The sequence below is a fragment of the Pristiophorus japonicus genome, chromosome 16 (genome assembly GCF_044704955.1).
Source record: "Pristiophorus japonicus isolate sPriJap1 chromosome 16, sPriJap1.hap1, whole genome shotgun sequence".
In the NCBI taxonomy this organism is placed as follows: domain Eukaryota; kingdom Metazoa; phylum Chordata; class Chondrichthyes; family Pristiophoridae; genus Pristiophorus; species Pristiophorus japonicus.
This window is the reverse complement of record NC_091992.1, coordinates 91212249-91224789: the sequence shown is the minus strand read 5'-3', so window position 1 is coordinate 91224789 and position 12541 is coordinate 91212249. Positions and strand designations below refer to the sequence as shown.

Here is a 12541-nt window from a genome sequence, read left to right as displayed (position 1 = left end):
AGGGCAGTTCGTACTGATGGAACTTTACCCAGTGTAAACTAGAGCCCTCTGGAGCTGGGGAGTAAAAATTAGGAGTGGCATTAAAAAAACAGAAGCAAAGAAATTCATTAGGTTCCCGAATAACCGTAATGAAAGGACTCTTCAATTTCTGCAAGCTTAATTACAGAAACAACTTATATCCTATTTACCAGCTTCTTGCATTTATTCCCAAGCTTTTCGTTTGGCTATACATTCTGAATGTTATCAAACTTTTGCTTTGCAGCTTACTTAATTAAAGATTCATATGTGCTTAATTCACGGAAACTCATAAGTTGTGAAGGTGGAATAGTCAACTGTTCCACCACCAAGCTTTATATCATCCAGGAAGCTTTATGTTCACACTTAGCAGAAGACAGTGCCAACATAATGTGTTGTATTTACTCATTAATTTCACAGTGTAAAATCAACTGGGAGCAAGATCCAAATGTGCATCATATGAAAGCACCATATTAAAAGAGAATTGGAAATGGCTCTTTATTAAGAATAAAATGCATTTAGAGTGACACATAACAAGATGTACTTCTGTAGCCTCAAGTTATATTTGTATGTGATTCAAATTGAGAAATCACAAATAAAGTGCAATATTTTGTCCCTAGTATTCACAGCAACATTCCCCATTAGTCATTTTTTACATTACTAAAAAAAGAATTCTATTGATCTTTATACTAAAATGAGTGATCTAGATTCGAGTGACATTAATGAATAGTCTTTCCTGCCAGTGTAGTGAAGAATGTGCAAATTCTATTGCTTAGATTTGGAGAAGCAGTGAGACCCCTGCCAGCACCCATTTGGATGGTTTTTCCTTGGTCTTCAGATTAAAAGTCCAGACATAGGTTGGTCCTCGGAGGCGTGTTTTGTAAACCGGGCACGGATACACATTCCGAGTGTCCTGCTTGTCCACGGGAATAGCCTTGATAAAAATGACTGGCATTGTCGGGGTCAGTTCCTTCAAACGAGCATCAGTAATAATCCCAGCCTGTGGAAAAAAAAGAAAAGGGACTGTTAAAAATACATAGATCAAACATGTCACCTGAAATAGAAAGTGTTTTACAGCTGGATTTTCTGGCAAATAGGTGCAACTGAATTTATTTCCTTGCTCAATAATCTCAGTCCTCCGAGAAGTACATAATTACCTCACTGAGACATTCCTGGACAATTTCCTACATTACAACAGTAACTATACTTCAGAAGTACTTAATTGGCTGTAAAGCGCTTTGGGATGTCCTGAGGTCATGAAAGGCACGATATAAATGCAAGTTCTACTTTTTCATGTGATAATGTCTGCCAGAACAAGTGCTCCTCCTCTCGTGCAGGCACAATTCAGAATGAGAATGGTTCCACCAGTGCTAACTTCCTCCAGTATATTGCCCAAGTAGCTATTCTTCATCCGAGAGCTAAGATAGCATTATGCCCAAACCTAGCAGGTACGTCCTCATCAGATATTATATATATATAGACACACACATTTTTCATTAGATGCCACTGGATAGTAATCAAGAGAGACACCACGCTAATTTTGTCTCACTCTAGTCAAGGGCATTAAGACCAATTTTAACACCCTAATTGCTGTCCTACCTGATGGATTTCTTTCTAACACAAAAATGTTCATATAAACTTATTATTGTGAATGGTTCCCATATAAAGAGAGAGAGAGAGGTTCCAGTGTGTTTTAACTTTACATCATTGATATTCCATGACACAGTCTATGCCATATAAACAAAGAAATGATTTATTGCCAGCTTCAGTTCAGTTTATAGAAACATAGAAAATAAGGAGCAGTGGTAGGCCATTTGGCCCTTCGAGTCTGCACCACCATTCAATATGATCATAGCTGATCCTCTCTATCAACACCATATTCCCACTTTTTCCCCATACCCCTTGATGCCTTTTGTTTCTAGAAATGTATCCATCTCCCTCTTAAATATATTCAGTGACTTGGCCGCCACAGAATCCCACAGGTTTACCACCCACTGAATGAAAAAAATGTCTCCTCATCTCGGTCCTAAATTTCCTACCCGGTTTCCTGAGACTGTGACCCCTTGTTCTGGACTTCCCAAGCAAGGGAAACATCCCCTCCGCATCCAGTCTATCCAACCCAGTTAGAATTTTATACGTTTCAATGAGATCCCCTCTCAGTCATCTAAACTCTCGTGAATACAGGCCTAGTGGACTCAATGTCTCCTCATTCGACAGTCCTGCCGTCCCAGGAATCAGTCTGGTGAACTTTTGCTGCACTCCCTCTATGGCAAGTATATTCTTTCTTAGATAAGGAGACCAAAACTGCACACAATACTCCAGGTGCGGTCTCACCAAGGCCCTGTATAACTGTAGTAAGACATCCTTGCTCCTGTACTCAAATCCTTTTGCAATGAAGGGCATCATACCATTTGCATTCCTAACTGCTTGCTGCACCTGCATGTTTGCTTTCAATGACTGGTGTACAAGGACACCCAGGTCCCTCTGCTGCTTTATGTTAAACCTTCAAAAAGTACTGGTTAGGCAATTGAGGCCAATTCTGGGCATCACACTTTAGGAAGGATGTCAAGGCCACAGAGAGGGTTCAGAGGAGGTTTACTAGAATAGTACCAGGGATGAGAGGCTTCAGTTACATGGAGAGACTAGATCAACTGGGGTTGTTCTCCATGGATTAGAGAAGGTGATGGGTAGATTTGATAGAGATGTTCAAAATCATGACGGACTTTGATAGAGTAAATTAGGAGAAACTGTTTCCAGTGGCAGAAGGGTCATTAATCAGAGGAAAAAGATTGAAGATAATTAGCAAAAGTACCAGAGGTGACATGAGGAAAAAAATCTTTACGCAGTGAGTTGTTATGATCTGGAATGTTAGGGCACTGCCTGAAAGGGCGGTGGAAGCAAATTCAATAATAACTTTCAAAAGGGAATTGGATAAATATTTGAAGGGGAAAATTTTGCAGGGCTCTAGGAAAAAGACAGACGTGTAGGACTAATTGGATAGCTCTTTCAAAGAGCCGGCACAAGAATGATGGACCGAACGTGCCTCTTTTAATGCTGTATCATTCTATGAATTTATGACCACTGGCTGAAGTGGCAGCAGTCAACAACTCAATTTCCAGCACATGTACATAGTTTTGCCACCACTCAGCTGTGATGCAAGATCTTACTTGGGGCCAGAACTGACAGTCCTGTCCAGCACATCTTAATTGTGCATGTTTCTTACTGCTTGACTGACAGAGTATGAGAATCTATTCAGAGGTCTGCAGGCCATCACCTATGGGAGAATCGATGGAGTGCACGACTAACGATGTCCGTGTTTGGAATAAACAAGGACTAATCACAGAAAGCATTGTACTTTTGTGACCTAACAGTCCGCATGATTAAACTCATCACTCAGTGCTGAAAATGTTCAACAGTGAGCCCATCTTTTGTCCTTGTGAATACACAAAGAGCATGTTCGAACAAAGTGCATTCTACATGGGCATTCTTATTACTCAGGATGATGTTATCTTGAAGGGGTACTGTTTTAATTGAGACGTTTTATATTGTCTTGCGAACAATTCCAACTCAGTGCGGCCCAAATTGAATAATAGGTCAACAAGGCACACTGGTGTAAAGGTTCTACCAGATTTCTGCTTGATTGGATAAAGTTCTCTCACATCAGTATATATGTCATACCCATTAGTTTGCATGTCATGACATTCAATATGATCTCCCCGATAGCTCAACAAGATTATCGAGGAAAGTCCCAGGTTGGTTCCATTAGTTTTGTGCTAATTTAACTGATCCTAGCAGGGTGGCTGCAGAGACACTATATTTAGCAGGAAATGATGGTTCAGTGATTCCTAAATAATTATGCTTGTGTGGACATCACTTGAGGGTACAACTGCATTCATCTGTAGCGGCCTCTCTCCCAACCAAACAGCCTTTCAGCACACACTATCAGGGTTCGCACTACGTGTGTGGGAAGTGTATCCGCCTCCAGCTCCTGACGGACCGCGTTGTGGAGTTGGAGCTGAGAGTGGATTCACTCTGGAGCATCCACGATGCTGAGAATGACGTGAGTAGCACGTGTAGCGAGTTGGTCGTACCGCAGGTAAAGGGTCCACAGCCAGATAGGGAATGGAAGACCAGCAGGAAGAGCAGTGCAAGGAAGATAGTGCAGGGGTCCCCTGTGGTCATCCCCCTGCAAAACAGATACACTGCTTTGAGTAATGTTGGGGGGGATGACTCATCAGGGGAGGGCAGCAGCAGCCAAGTTCATGGCACCGTGGCTGGCTCTGTTGCACAGGAGGGCAGGAAAAAGAGTGGGAGAGCGATATTGATAGGGAATTCAATTGTAAGGGGAATAGATAGGCGTTTCTGCGGCCGCAACCAAGACGCCAGGATAGTATGTTGCCTCCCTGGTGCAAGAGTCAAGGATGTCTCGGAGCGGGTGCAGGACATTCTAAAAAGGGAGGGAGTTGTCGTGGTGCACATTGGTACCAACGACATAGGTAAAAAAAGGGATGAGATCCTACGAAACGAATTTAAGGAGCTAGGAGCTAAATTAAAAAGTAGGACCTCAAAAGTAGTAATCTCGGGATTGCTACCAGTGCCACGTGCTAGTCAGAGTAGGAATCGCAGGATAGCGCAGATGAATACGTGGCTTGAGCAGTGGTGCAGCAGGAAGGGATTCAAATTCCTGGGGCATTGGAACCGGTTCTGGGGGAGGTGGGACCAGTACAAACCGGACAGTCTGCACCTGGGCAGGACCGGAACCAATGTCCTAGGGGGAGTGTTTGCTAGTGCTGTTGGGGAGGAGTTAAACTAATATGGCAGGGGGATGGGAACCAATGCAGGGAGACAGAGGGAAACAAAAAGGAGACAAAAGCAAAAGACAGAAAGGAGATGAGGAAAAGTGGAGGGCAGAAAAACCCAAGGCAAAGAACAAAAAGGGCCACTGTACAGCAAAATTCTAAAAGGACAAAGAGTGTTAAAAAAACAAGCCTGACGGCTTTGTGTCTTAATGCAAGGAGTATCCGTAATAAGGTGGATGAATTAACTGTGCAAATAGATGTTAACAAATATGATGTGATTGGGATTACAGAGACGTGGCTCCAGGATGATCAGGGCTGGGAACTCAACATCCAGGGGTATTCAACATTCAGGAAGCATAGAATAAAAGGAAAAGGAGGTGGGGTAGCATTGCTGGTTAAGGAGGAGATTAAGGCAATAGTTAGGAAGGACATTAGCTTGGATGATGTGGAATCTATATGGGTAGACCTGCAGAACACCAAAGGGCAAAAAACGTTAGTGGGAGTTGTGTACAGACCTCCAAACAGTAGTAGTGATGTTGGGGAGGGCATCAAACAGGAAATTAGGGGTGCATGCAATAAGGGTGCAGCAGTTATAATGGGTGACTTTAATATGCACATAGATTGGGCTAACCAAACTGGAAGCAATACGGTGGAGGAGGATTTCCTGGAGTGCATAAGGGATGGTTTTTTAGACCAATATGTCGAGGAACCAACTAGGGGGGAGGCCATCTTAGACTGGATGTTGTGTAATGAGAGAGGATTAATTAGCAATCTCGTTGTGCGAGTCCCCTTGGGGAAGAGTGACCATAATATGGTGGAATTCTGCATTAGGATGGAGAATGAAACAGTTAATTCAGAGACCATGGTCCAGAACTTAAAGAAGGCTAACTTTGAAGGTATGAGGCGTGAATTGGCTGGGATGGATTGGCGAATGATACTTAAGGGGTTGACTGTGCATGGGCAATGGCAGACATTTAGAGACTGCATGGATGAACCATTGGCCAGAAATAGCAGCGAACCAAGGGACTGGGAGAAATTTAGAACTCAGCAGAGGAGGACAAAGGGTTTGATTAGGGCAGGGAAAAATGGAGTACGAGAAGAAGCTTGCAGGGAACATTAAGACAGATTGCAAAAGTTTCGATAGATATGTAAAGAGAAAAAAGTTAGTAAAGACAAACGTAAGTCCCCTGCAGTCAGAATCGGGGAAAGTCATAACGGGGAACAAAGAAATGGCGGACCAATTGAACAAGTACTTCGGTTCGGTATTCACTAAGGAGGACACAAACAACCTTCCGGATATAAAAGGGGTTAGAGGATCTAGTAAGGAGGAGGAACTGAGGGAAATCCTTATTAGTTGGGAAATTGTATTGGGGAAATTGATGGGATTGAAGGCCAATAAATCCCCAGGGCCTGATGGACTGCATCCCAGAGTACTTAAGGAGGTGGCCTTGGAAATAGCGGATGCATTGACAGTCATTTTCCAACATTCCATTGACTCTGGATCAGTTCCTATCGAGTGGAGGGTAGCCAATGTAACCACACTTTTTAAAAAAGGAGGAAGAGAGAAAACAGGGAATTATAGACCGGTCAGCCTGACATCGGTAGTGGGTAAAATGATGGAATCAATTATTAAGGATGTCATAGCAGCGCATTTGGAAAGAGGTGACATGATAGGTCCAAGTCAGCATGGATTTGTGAAAGGGAAATCATGCTTGGCAAATCTTCTGGAATTTTTTGAGGATGTTTCCAGTAGAGTGGACAAGGGAGAACCAGTTGATGTGGTATATTTGGACTTTCAGAAGGCTTTCGACAAGGTCCCACACAAGAGATTAATGTGCAAAGTTAAAGCACATTGGATTGGGGGTAGTGTGCTGACATGGATTGAGAACTGGTTGTCAGACAGGAAGCAAAGAGTAGGAGTAAATGGGGACTTTTCAGAATGGCAGGCAGTGACTAGTCGGGTACCACAAGGTTCTGTGCTGGGACCCCAGCGGTTTACACTGTATATTAATGATTTAGACGAGGGGATTAAATGTAGTATCTCCACATTTGCGGATGACACTAAGTTGGGTGGCAGTGTGAGCTGCGAGGAGGATGCTATGAGGCTGCAGAGCAACTTGGATAGGTTAGGTGAGTGGGCAAATGCATGGCAGATGAAGTATAATGTGGATAAATGTGAGGTTATCCACTTTGGTGGTAAAAACAGAGAGACAGAATATTATCTGAATGGTGACAGATTAGGAAAAGGGGAGGTGCAACGAGACCTGGGTGTCATGGTACATCAGTCATTGAAGGTTGGCATGCAGGTACAGCAGGCGGTTAAGAAAGCAAATGGCATGTTGGCCTTCACAGCGAGGGGATTTGAGTACAGGGGCAGGGAGGTGTTACTACAGTTGTACAGGGCCTTGGTGAGACCACACCTGGAGTATTGTGTACAGTTTTGGTCTCCTAACCTGAGGAAGGACATTCTTGCTATTGAGGGAGTGCAGCGAAGGTTCACCAGACTGATTCCCGGGATGCCGGGACTGACATATCAAGAAAGACTGGATCAACTGGGCTTGTATTCACTGGAGTTCAGAAGAATGAGAGGGGACCTCATAGAAACATTTAAAATTCTGATGGGTTTAGACAGATTAGATGCAGGAAGAATGTTCCCAATGTTGGGGAAGTCCAGAACCAGGGGTCACAGTCTAAGGATAAGGGGTAAGCCATTTAGGACCGAGATGAGGAGAAATTTCTTCACCCAGGGAGTGGTGAACTTGTGGAATTCTCTACCACAGAAAGTTGTTGAGGCCAATTCACTAAATATATTCAAAAAGGAGTTAGATGAAGTCCTTACTACTAGGGGGATCAAGGGGTATGGCGAGAAAGCAGGAATGGGGTACTGAAATTGCATGTTCAGCCATGAACTCATTGAATGGCGGTGCAGGCTAGAAGGGCCGAATGGCCTACTCCTGCACCTATTTTCTATGTTTCTAAATAATAGCCACGTGGACAATATAACAGAGGGCAACTTTCCCACATGTGACCTCCTCCTCCTTCAGCGAAGACTGGAGCTCACCTTCTCCTCCTCCAGCACGTGGTGAGCATCATGGCTGTGACCCCCCCCCCCCCCTCTGAACCCCAGTGGGCCACTGACCCTTCCAATACCTGCCCCCAACCAAACCTCGGACCACCTACCATCAAGGGCGCTACTCAGTGCCGATCCTGCGACCAACGTCTCACCGTAGGCAACTAGGCCCATATAGCAGTGCCTGGTCTACAGTCACCTTGGGCCCCCTTGCCACTGGATCAAGAACATGCTCAGCTAAGCCCATGTGATAGCCGGTGTGCAAAAAAACATACAGCCACCTTCCACTCCTCTAACTTGAAGTTCGGGACCTGGAACGTCAGGACCCTCATGGACAACCCCAACAGCGACAGGCCAGAACGCCGCACCATCATAGTTGCCTGGGAAATTAGATGCTTTGATATCGAAATTGCCACCCTAAGCGAGACCCAGCGGGCAGGGGAAGGCCAGCTCAAGGAACAAGGTGGAGGTTACACCTTCTTCTGGAAAGGGAAACCAGAGGAAGAATGCCACCTCCACGGAGTCGACTTCACCATCAAAAACGAGCTGGTTGACCGCCTCAAAAACTCCCCCTGCGGGGCTAAAGAACAACTCATGACTCTTCGACCCGGAATCAATGCGCCACAGTCATCAGTGCATACGTCCCAACACTCGATGCAACAGGTGAGACCAATGAGGGTTTCGACTCCAACCTTGAAAAATCACTGTTCCGCATCCCGTGGACAACAAACTGATCCTCCTCGGTGACTTCATCGCCAGGTTCGGCAAGAACACAGCCCTCTAGGGAGGCATGAGTGATTGGCAGAGAGGGGGTAGGGAAAACAAACTCCAGAGGTACCCTACTCCTGACAAAATGTCTAGAACATGAACTTGTCATCACCAACACCTTGTTCCACCTGAGGGACAAATACAAGGCATTGTGGCAACACCCTCGCGCCAAACACTGGCACCTGCTTGACTATATCATCGTCCGAGCCAGGGATCGCAAGGATGTGCACATCACTCGCGCTATGACAAGAGCTGACGACTGCTGGACGGACCACCGCCTAATCCGATCCATCATTGACATCAACATAGTCCCAAAGCAAAGGGGGCAGCAGAAGCAGTGTCGCAAAAAAGTCAATACCGGGGCACTTAAAGTCCCAGCTAAGAGAGTCCTATACAGTCAGCACCTCACAGCTAACCTGGCAGGCCTTGATGACCACAAGACATAGAATGCCCACAGCGCTTGGTCTGCCCTCCAGGTCACCATAACCAGTGCCTGCAAAGAGACGCTTGGTCACTCGACCAGGAAACACCAGGATTGATTTGATGAGAACGATCAAAAGATCCAAGAGCTATTAGGTCACAAACGCAGGGCATTTCTGAACCTTAAGCAACAACCCAACTCCAGAGCAGCAAAGCAGCATTACAGACGCCTCAAGGCTGAGGTCCAACAAAAAACTCGGGACCTAAAGAACAGGTGGTGGATGGAGAAAGCACAGGAGATACAGCAGCTGGCCGACTACCATGATGTGCGAGGATTCTTCATTGCAGTCAAGGTCACTTACGGTCCAAACTCCCAAGTCCCCACCCCACTGCTGGCCAAGAACGGGGAAGCATTCATCAAGGACATCGAGGCAGTCAGGGCACTTCGAAGATCTCCTCAACCAACTCTGCCTTTGACTCGAGTGTTCTCGACTCCATCCGGCAGCATGCTACTTGCCACCACCTCAGTAAAACCCCAACACTGCAGAAGGTAGAAAAAGCCATAAGACAGCTTAAGAACAACAAATTTTCGGGAGCGAATGAAATCCCTGCTGAGGCACTGAAATATGGTGGAGAGGCACTACTGGCGCAAATACATGACCTCATCTCTCTCATCTGGAGGGAGGACAGCATGCCGGGAGATCTGAGAGATGCAGTGGTCGTGACCATCTTTAAAAAAGGGGACAAGTCCGACTGCGGCAACTACAGAGGAATCTCCCTGTTATCAGCCACTGGGAAAGTTGTCGCTAGAGCCTTCCTCAACCGTCTTCTCCCTGTGGCTGAAGAGCTCCTCCCGGAGTCACAGTGTGGATTTCGTCCCCTACGGGGCACAACGGGCATAATTTTTGCAATGCGACAGCTGCAGGAAAAATGCAGGGAACAGCACCAACCCTTATACATGGCCTTCTTCAACCTTACAAAGGCCTTTGACACTGTCAATCACGAGGGTTTATGGAGCATACTCCTGCGTTTCAGATGCCCCCAAAGTTCATCACCATCCTCCGCCTGCTCCACAACGACATGCAGGCTGTGATTCTTACCAACGGATGCATTGCAGACCCAATCCACGTCCAGACCGGGGTCAAACTGGGCTGCGTCATTGCCCCAACCCTCTTCTCAATCTTCCTCGCTGCCATGCTCCACCCCACAGTCGACAAGCTCCCCGCTGGAGTGGAACTAAACTACAGAACCAGTGGGAACCTATTCAACCTTCGCCTTCTCCAGGCCCGGTCCAAGACCACCCCAACGTCTATCGCCGAGCTACAGTACGCAGATGACGCCTGCGTCTGCGCACATACAGAGGCTGAACTCCAGGACATATTCGACGTATTTATTGAGGTGTACGAAAGCATGGGCCTTACGCTAAACATCAGTAAGACAAAAGTCCTCCGCCAGCCTATCCTCACTGCACAGCACTATCCCCCAGTCATCAAGATCCACGGCGCGGCCCTGGACAATGTGGACAACTTCCCATATCTTGGGAGCCTCCTATCAACAAGAGCAGGCATTGAAGACGAGATCCAACACCACCTCCAGTGCGCCAGTGCAGCCTTCGGCCACCTGAGGAAAAGAATCTTTGAAGACCAGGCCCTCAAAACTGCCACAAAGCTCACAGTCTACAGGGCTGTAGTAATAGCCACCCTCCTCTATGGCTCAGAAACATGGACCATGTACAGTAGACACCTAAAATCGCTGGAGAAATACCACCAACGATGTCTCCGCAAGATCCTACAATTCCCCTGTGAGGACAGATACACCAACATTAGCGTCCTCGACCAGACCAACATCTCCAGCATGGAAGCACTGACCACACTTGATCAGCTCCGCTGGGCAGGCCATATAGTTCGCATGCCAGACACGAGACTCCCAAAGCAAGCGTTCTACTCGGAATTCCTTCACGGCAAATGAGCCAAAGGTGGGCAGCAGAAACGTTACAAGGACAACCTCAAAGCCTCCCTGATAAAGCGCAACATCCCCACTGACACCTGGGAGTCCCTGGCCAAAGACCGCCCTAAGTGGAGGAAGCACACCCGGGAGGGCGCTGAGCACCTCGAGTCTCGTCGCCGAGAGCATGCAGAAATCAAGCACAGGCAGCGTAAGGAGCGTGCAGCAAACCTGTCCCACCCACCCTTTCCCTCAATGACTATCTGTCCCATCTGTGACAGAGACTGTGGTTCTCATATTGGACAGTTCAGCCACCTAAGAACTCATGCTAAGAGCAGAAGCAAGTCTTCCTCGATTCCGATGGACTGCCTATGATGATGGTGACCCCAGCAAAGAAGTACGTGCCTTCAGGTGGGGAATGGAAGGAGAGATTGGCAAAGGGAAAGTAAAACCATGGAAAGCTATCAGAATATTTTCCCTGAGCCCTTACCTCTGGTGGTGTAGCTTGCCAGCCACCAGCACAGATCGGGTAATCGTGGGCATTCGGGCAGGTAGGAAATCATGGGGACTGCACCTGCGATTTCTCAGTCTGCTCTTGTGTTGTGCTATCTTCCTCACCATGGGCGAGGACTCGGAAAATCTACCCTCCAATTTATGGTCCACATTTTATGATAGTATTTGTGAGCATTTCATTCAACCCAACTTATTCTGTGTAGTCAAGGTAATGGCTAACTATCAGTTTCAGTTACAAAGAATTCACACACACACAGTCATAATTACAGACACTTATGCACATTATTCTGGTCACTTACACACACACACACGCATGGGCAAGAGTAGTGCAGTAATCAGTTGTGTTGGACCAGATTGAAAGGGCAATTGTCAAAAGATGAAGATTCACAAACATGACTGCCCCGGTAGACCCATCGTCTCAGCCAGTTCCTGCCCCACGGAGCTGAATTCTTCCTATCACGACTCTATTTTTTTCTCCTCTTGTCCATTCTCTTCCCACCTACATCCGCCACTCTCCGATGCCCTCCGCCACTTTAACAGTTTAAAGTTTCCTGGCCCCAACCATCTCCTTTTCACTATGGACGTTCAGTCCCCCGACACCTCCATCCCCCACCAGGACAGCCTGAGGTCGCACTACTTCTTCCTTAAATAGAGACCCAACCAATCCCCATCCACCACCACACTTCTCTGCCTGGCTGAACGTGATCTCACATTGAACAACTTCTCCTTTGACTCCACACACTTCCTCCAAATTAAAGATGTTGCTATGGATCCTAGCAATGCCTGCCTCTTCATGGGATATGTGGAACATTCTTTGTTCCAGTCCTACTCGGGTCCCCTCCTTCACCACTTTTCCGATACATTGATGACCGAATTGGTGCCGTTTCCTGCTCTCGCCCTGAACTAGAACATTTCATTCACTTTGCTTCCAATTTCCACCCTTCTCTCATCTTCATATGGTCCATCTTCGACTCTTCCCTTCCTTTCCTCAACTTCACTGTCTCCATTTCTG

The 12541-nt window shown here is 46.5% G+C and overlaps 1 protein-coding gene across 2 annotated transcripts in view; it reads right to left on the bottom strand.

Annotated features, from left to right (window-relative positions):
- Positions 1-537: 537 nt before the first annotated feature.
- The window catches only part of LOC139226653 (dynein axonemal heavy chain 9-like), a 285314-nt gene continuing 273310 nt past the window's right edge, over positions 538-12541 (bottom strand). For both annotated transcript variants that reach the window (XM_070857558.1, XM_070857559.1), the window contains exon 22: positions 538-1015. In XM_070857558.1, the coding sequence (XP_070713659.1) occupies positions 788-1015 (228 nt within the window). In that variant the 3' untranslated portion in view covers positions 538-787. The remainder of the gene's footprint in view (positions 1016-12541) is intronic.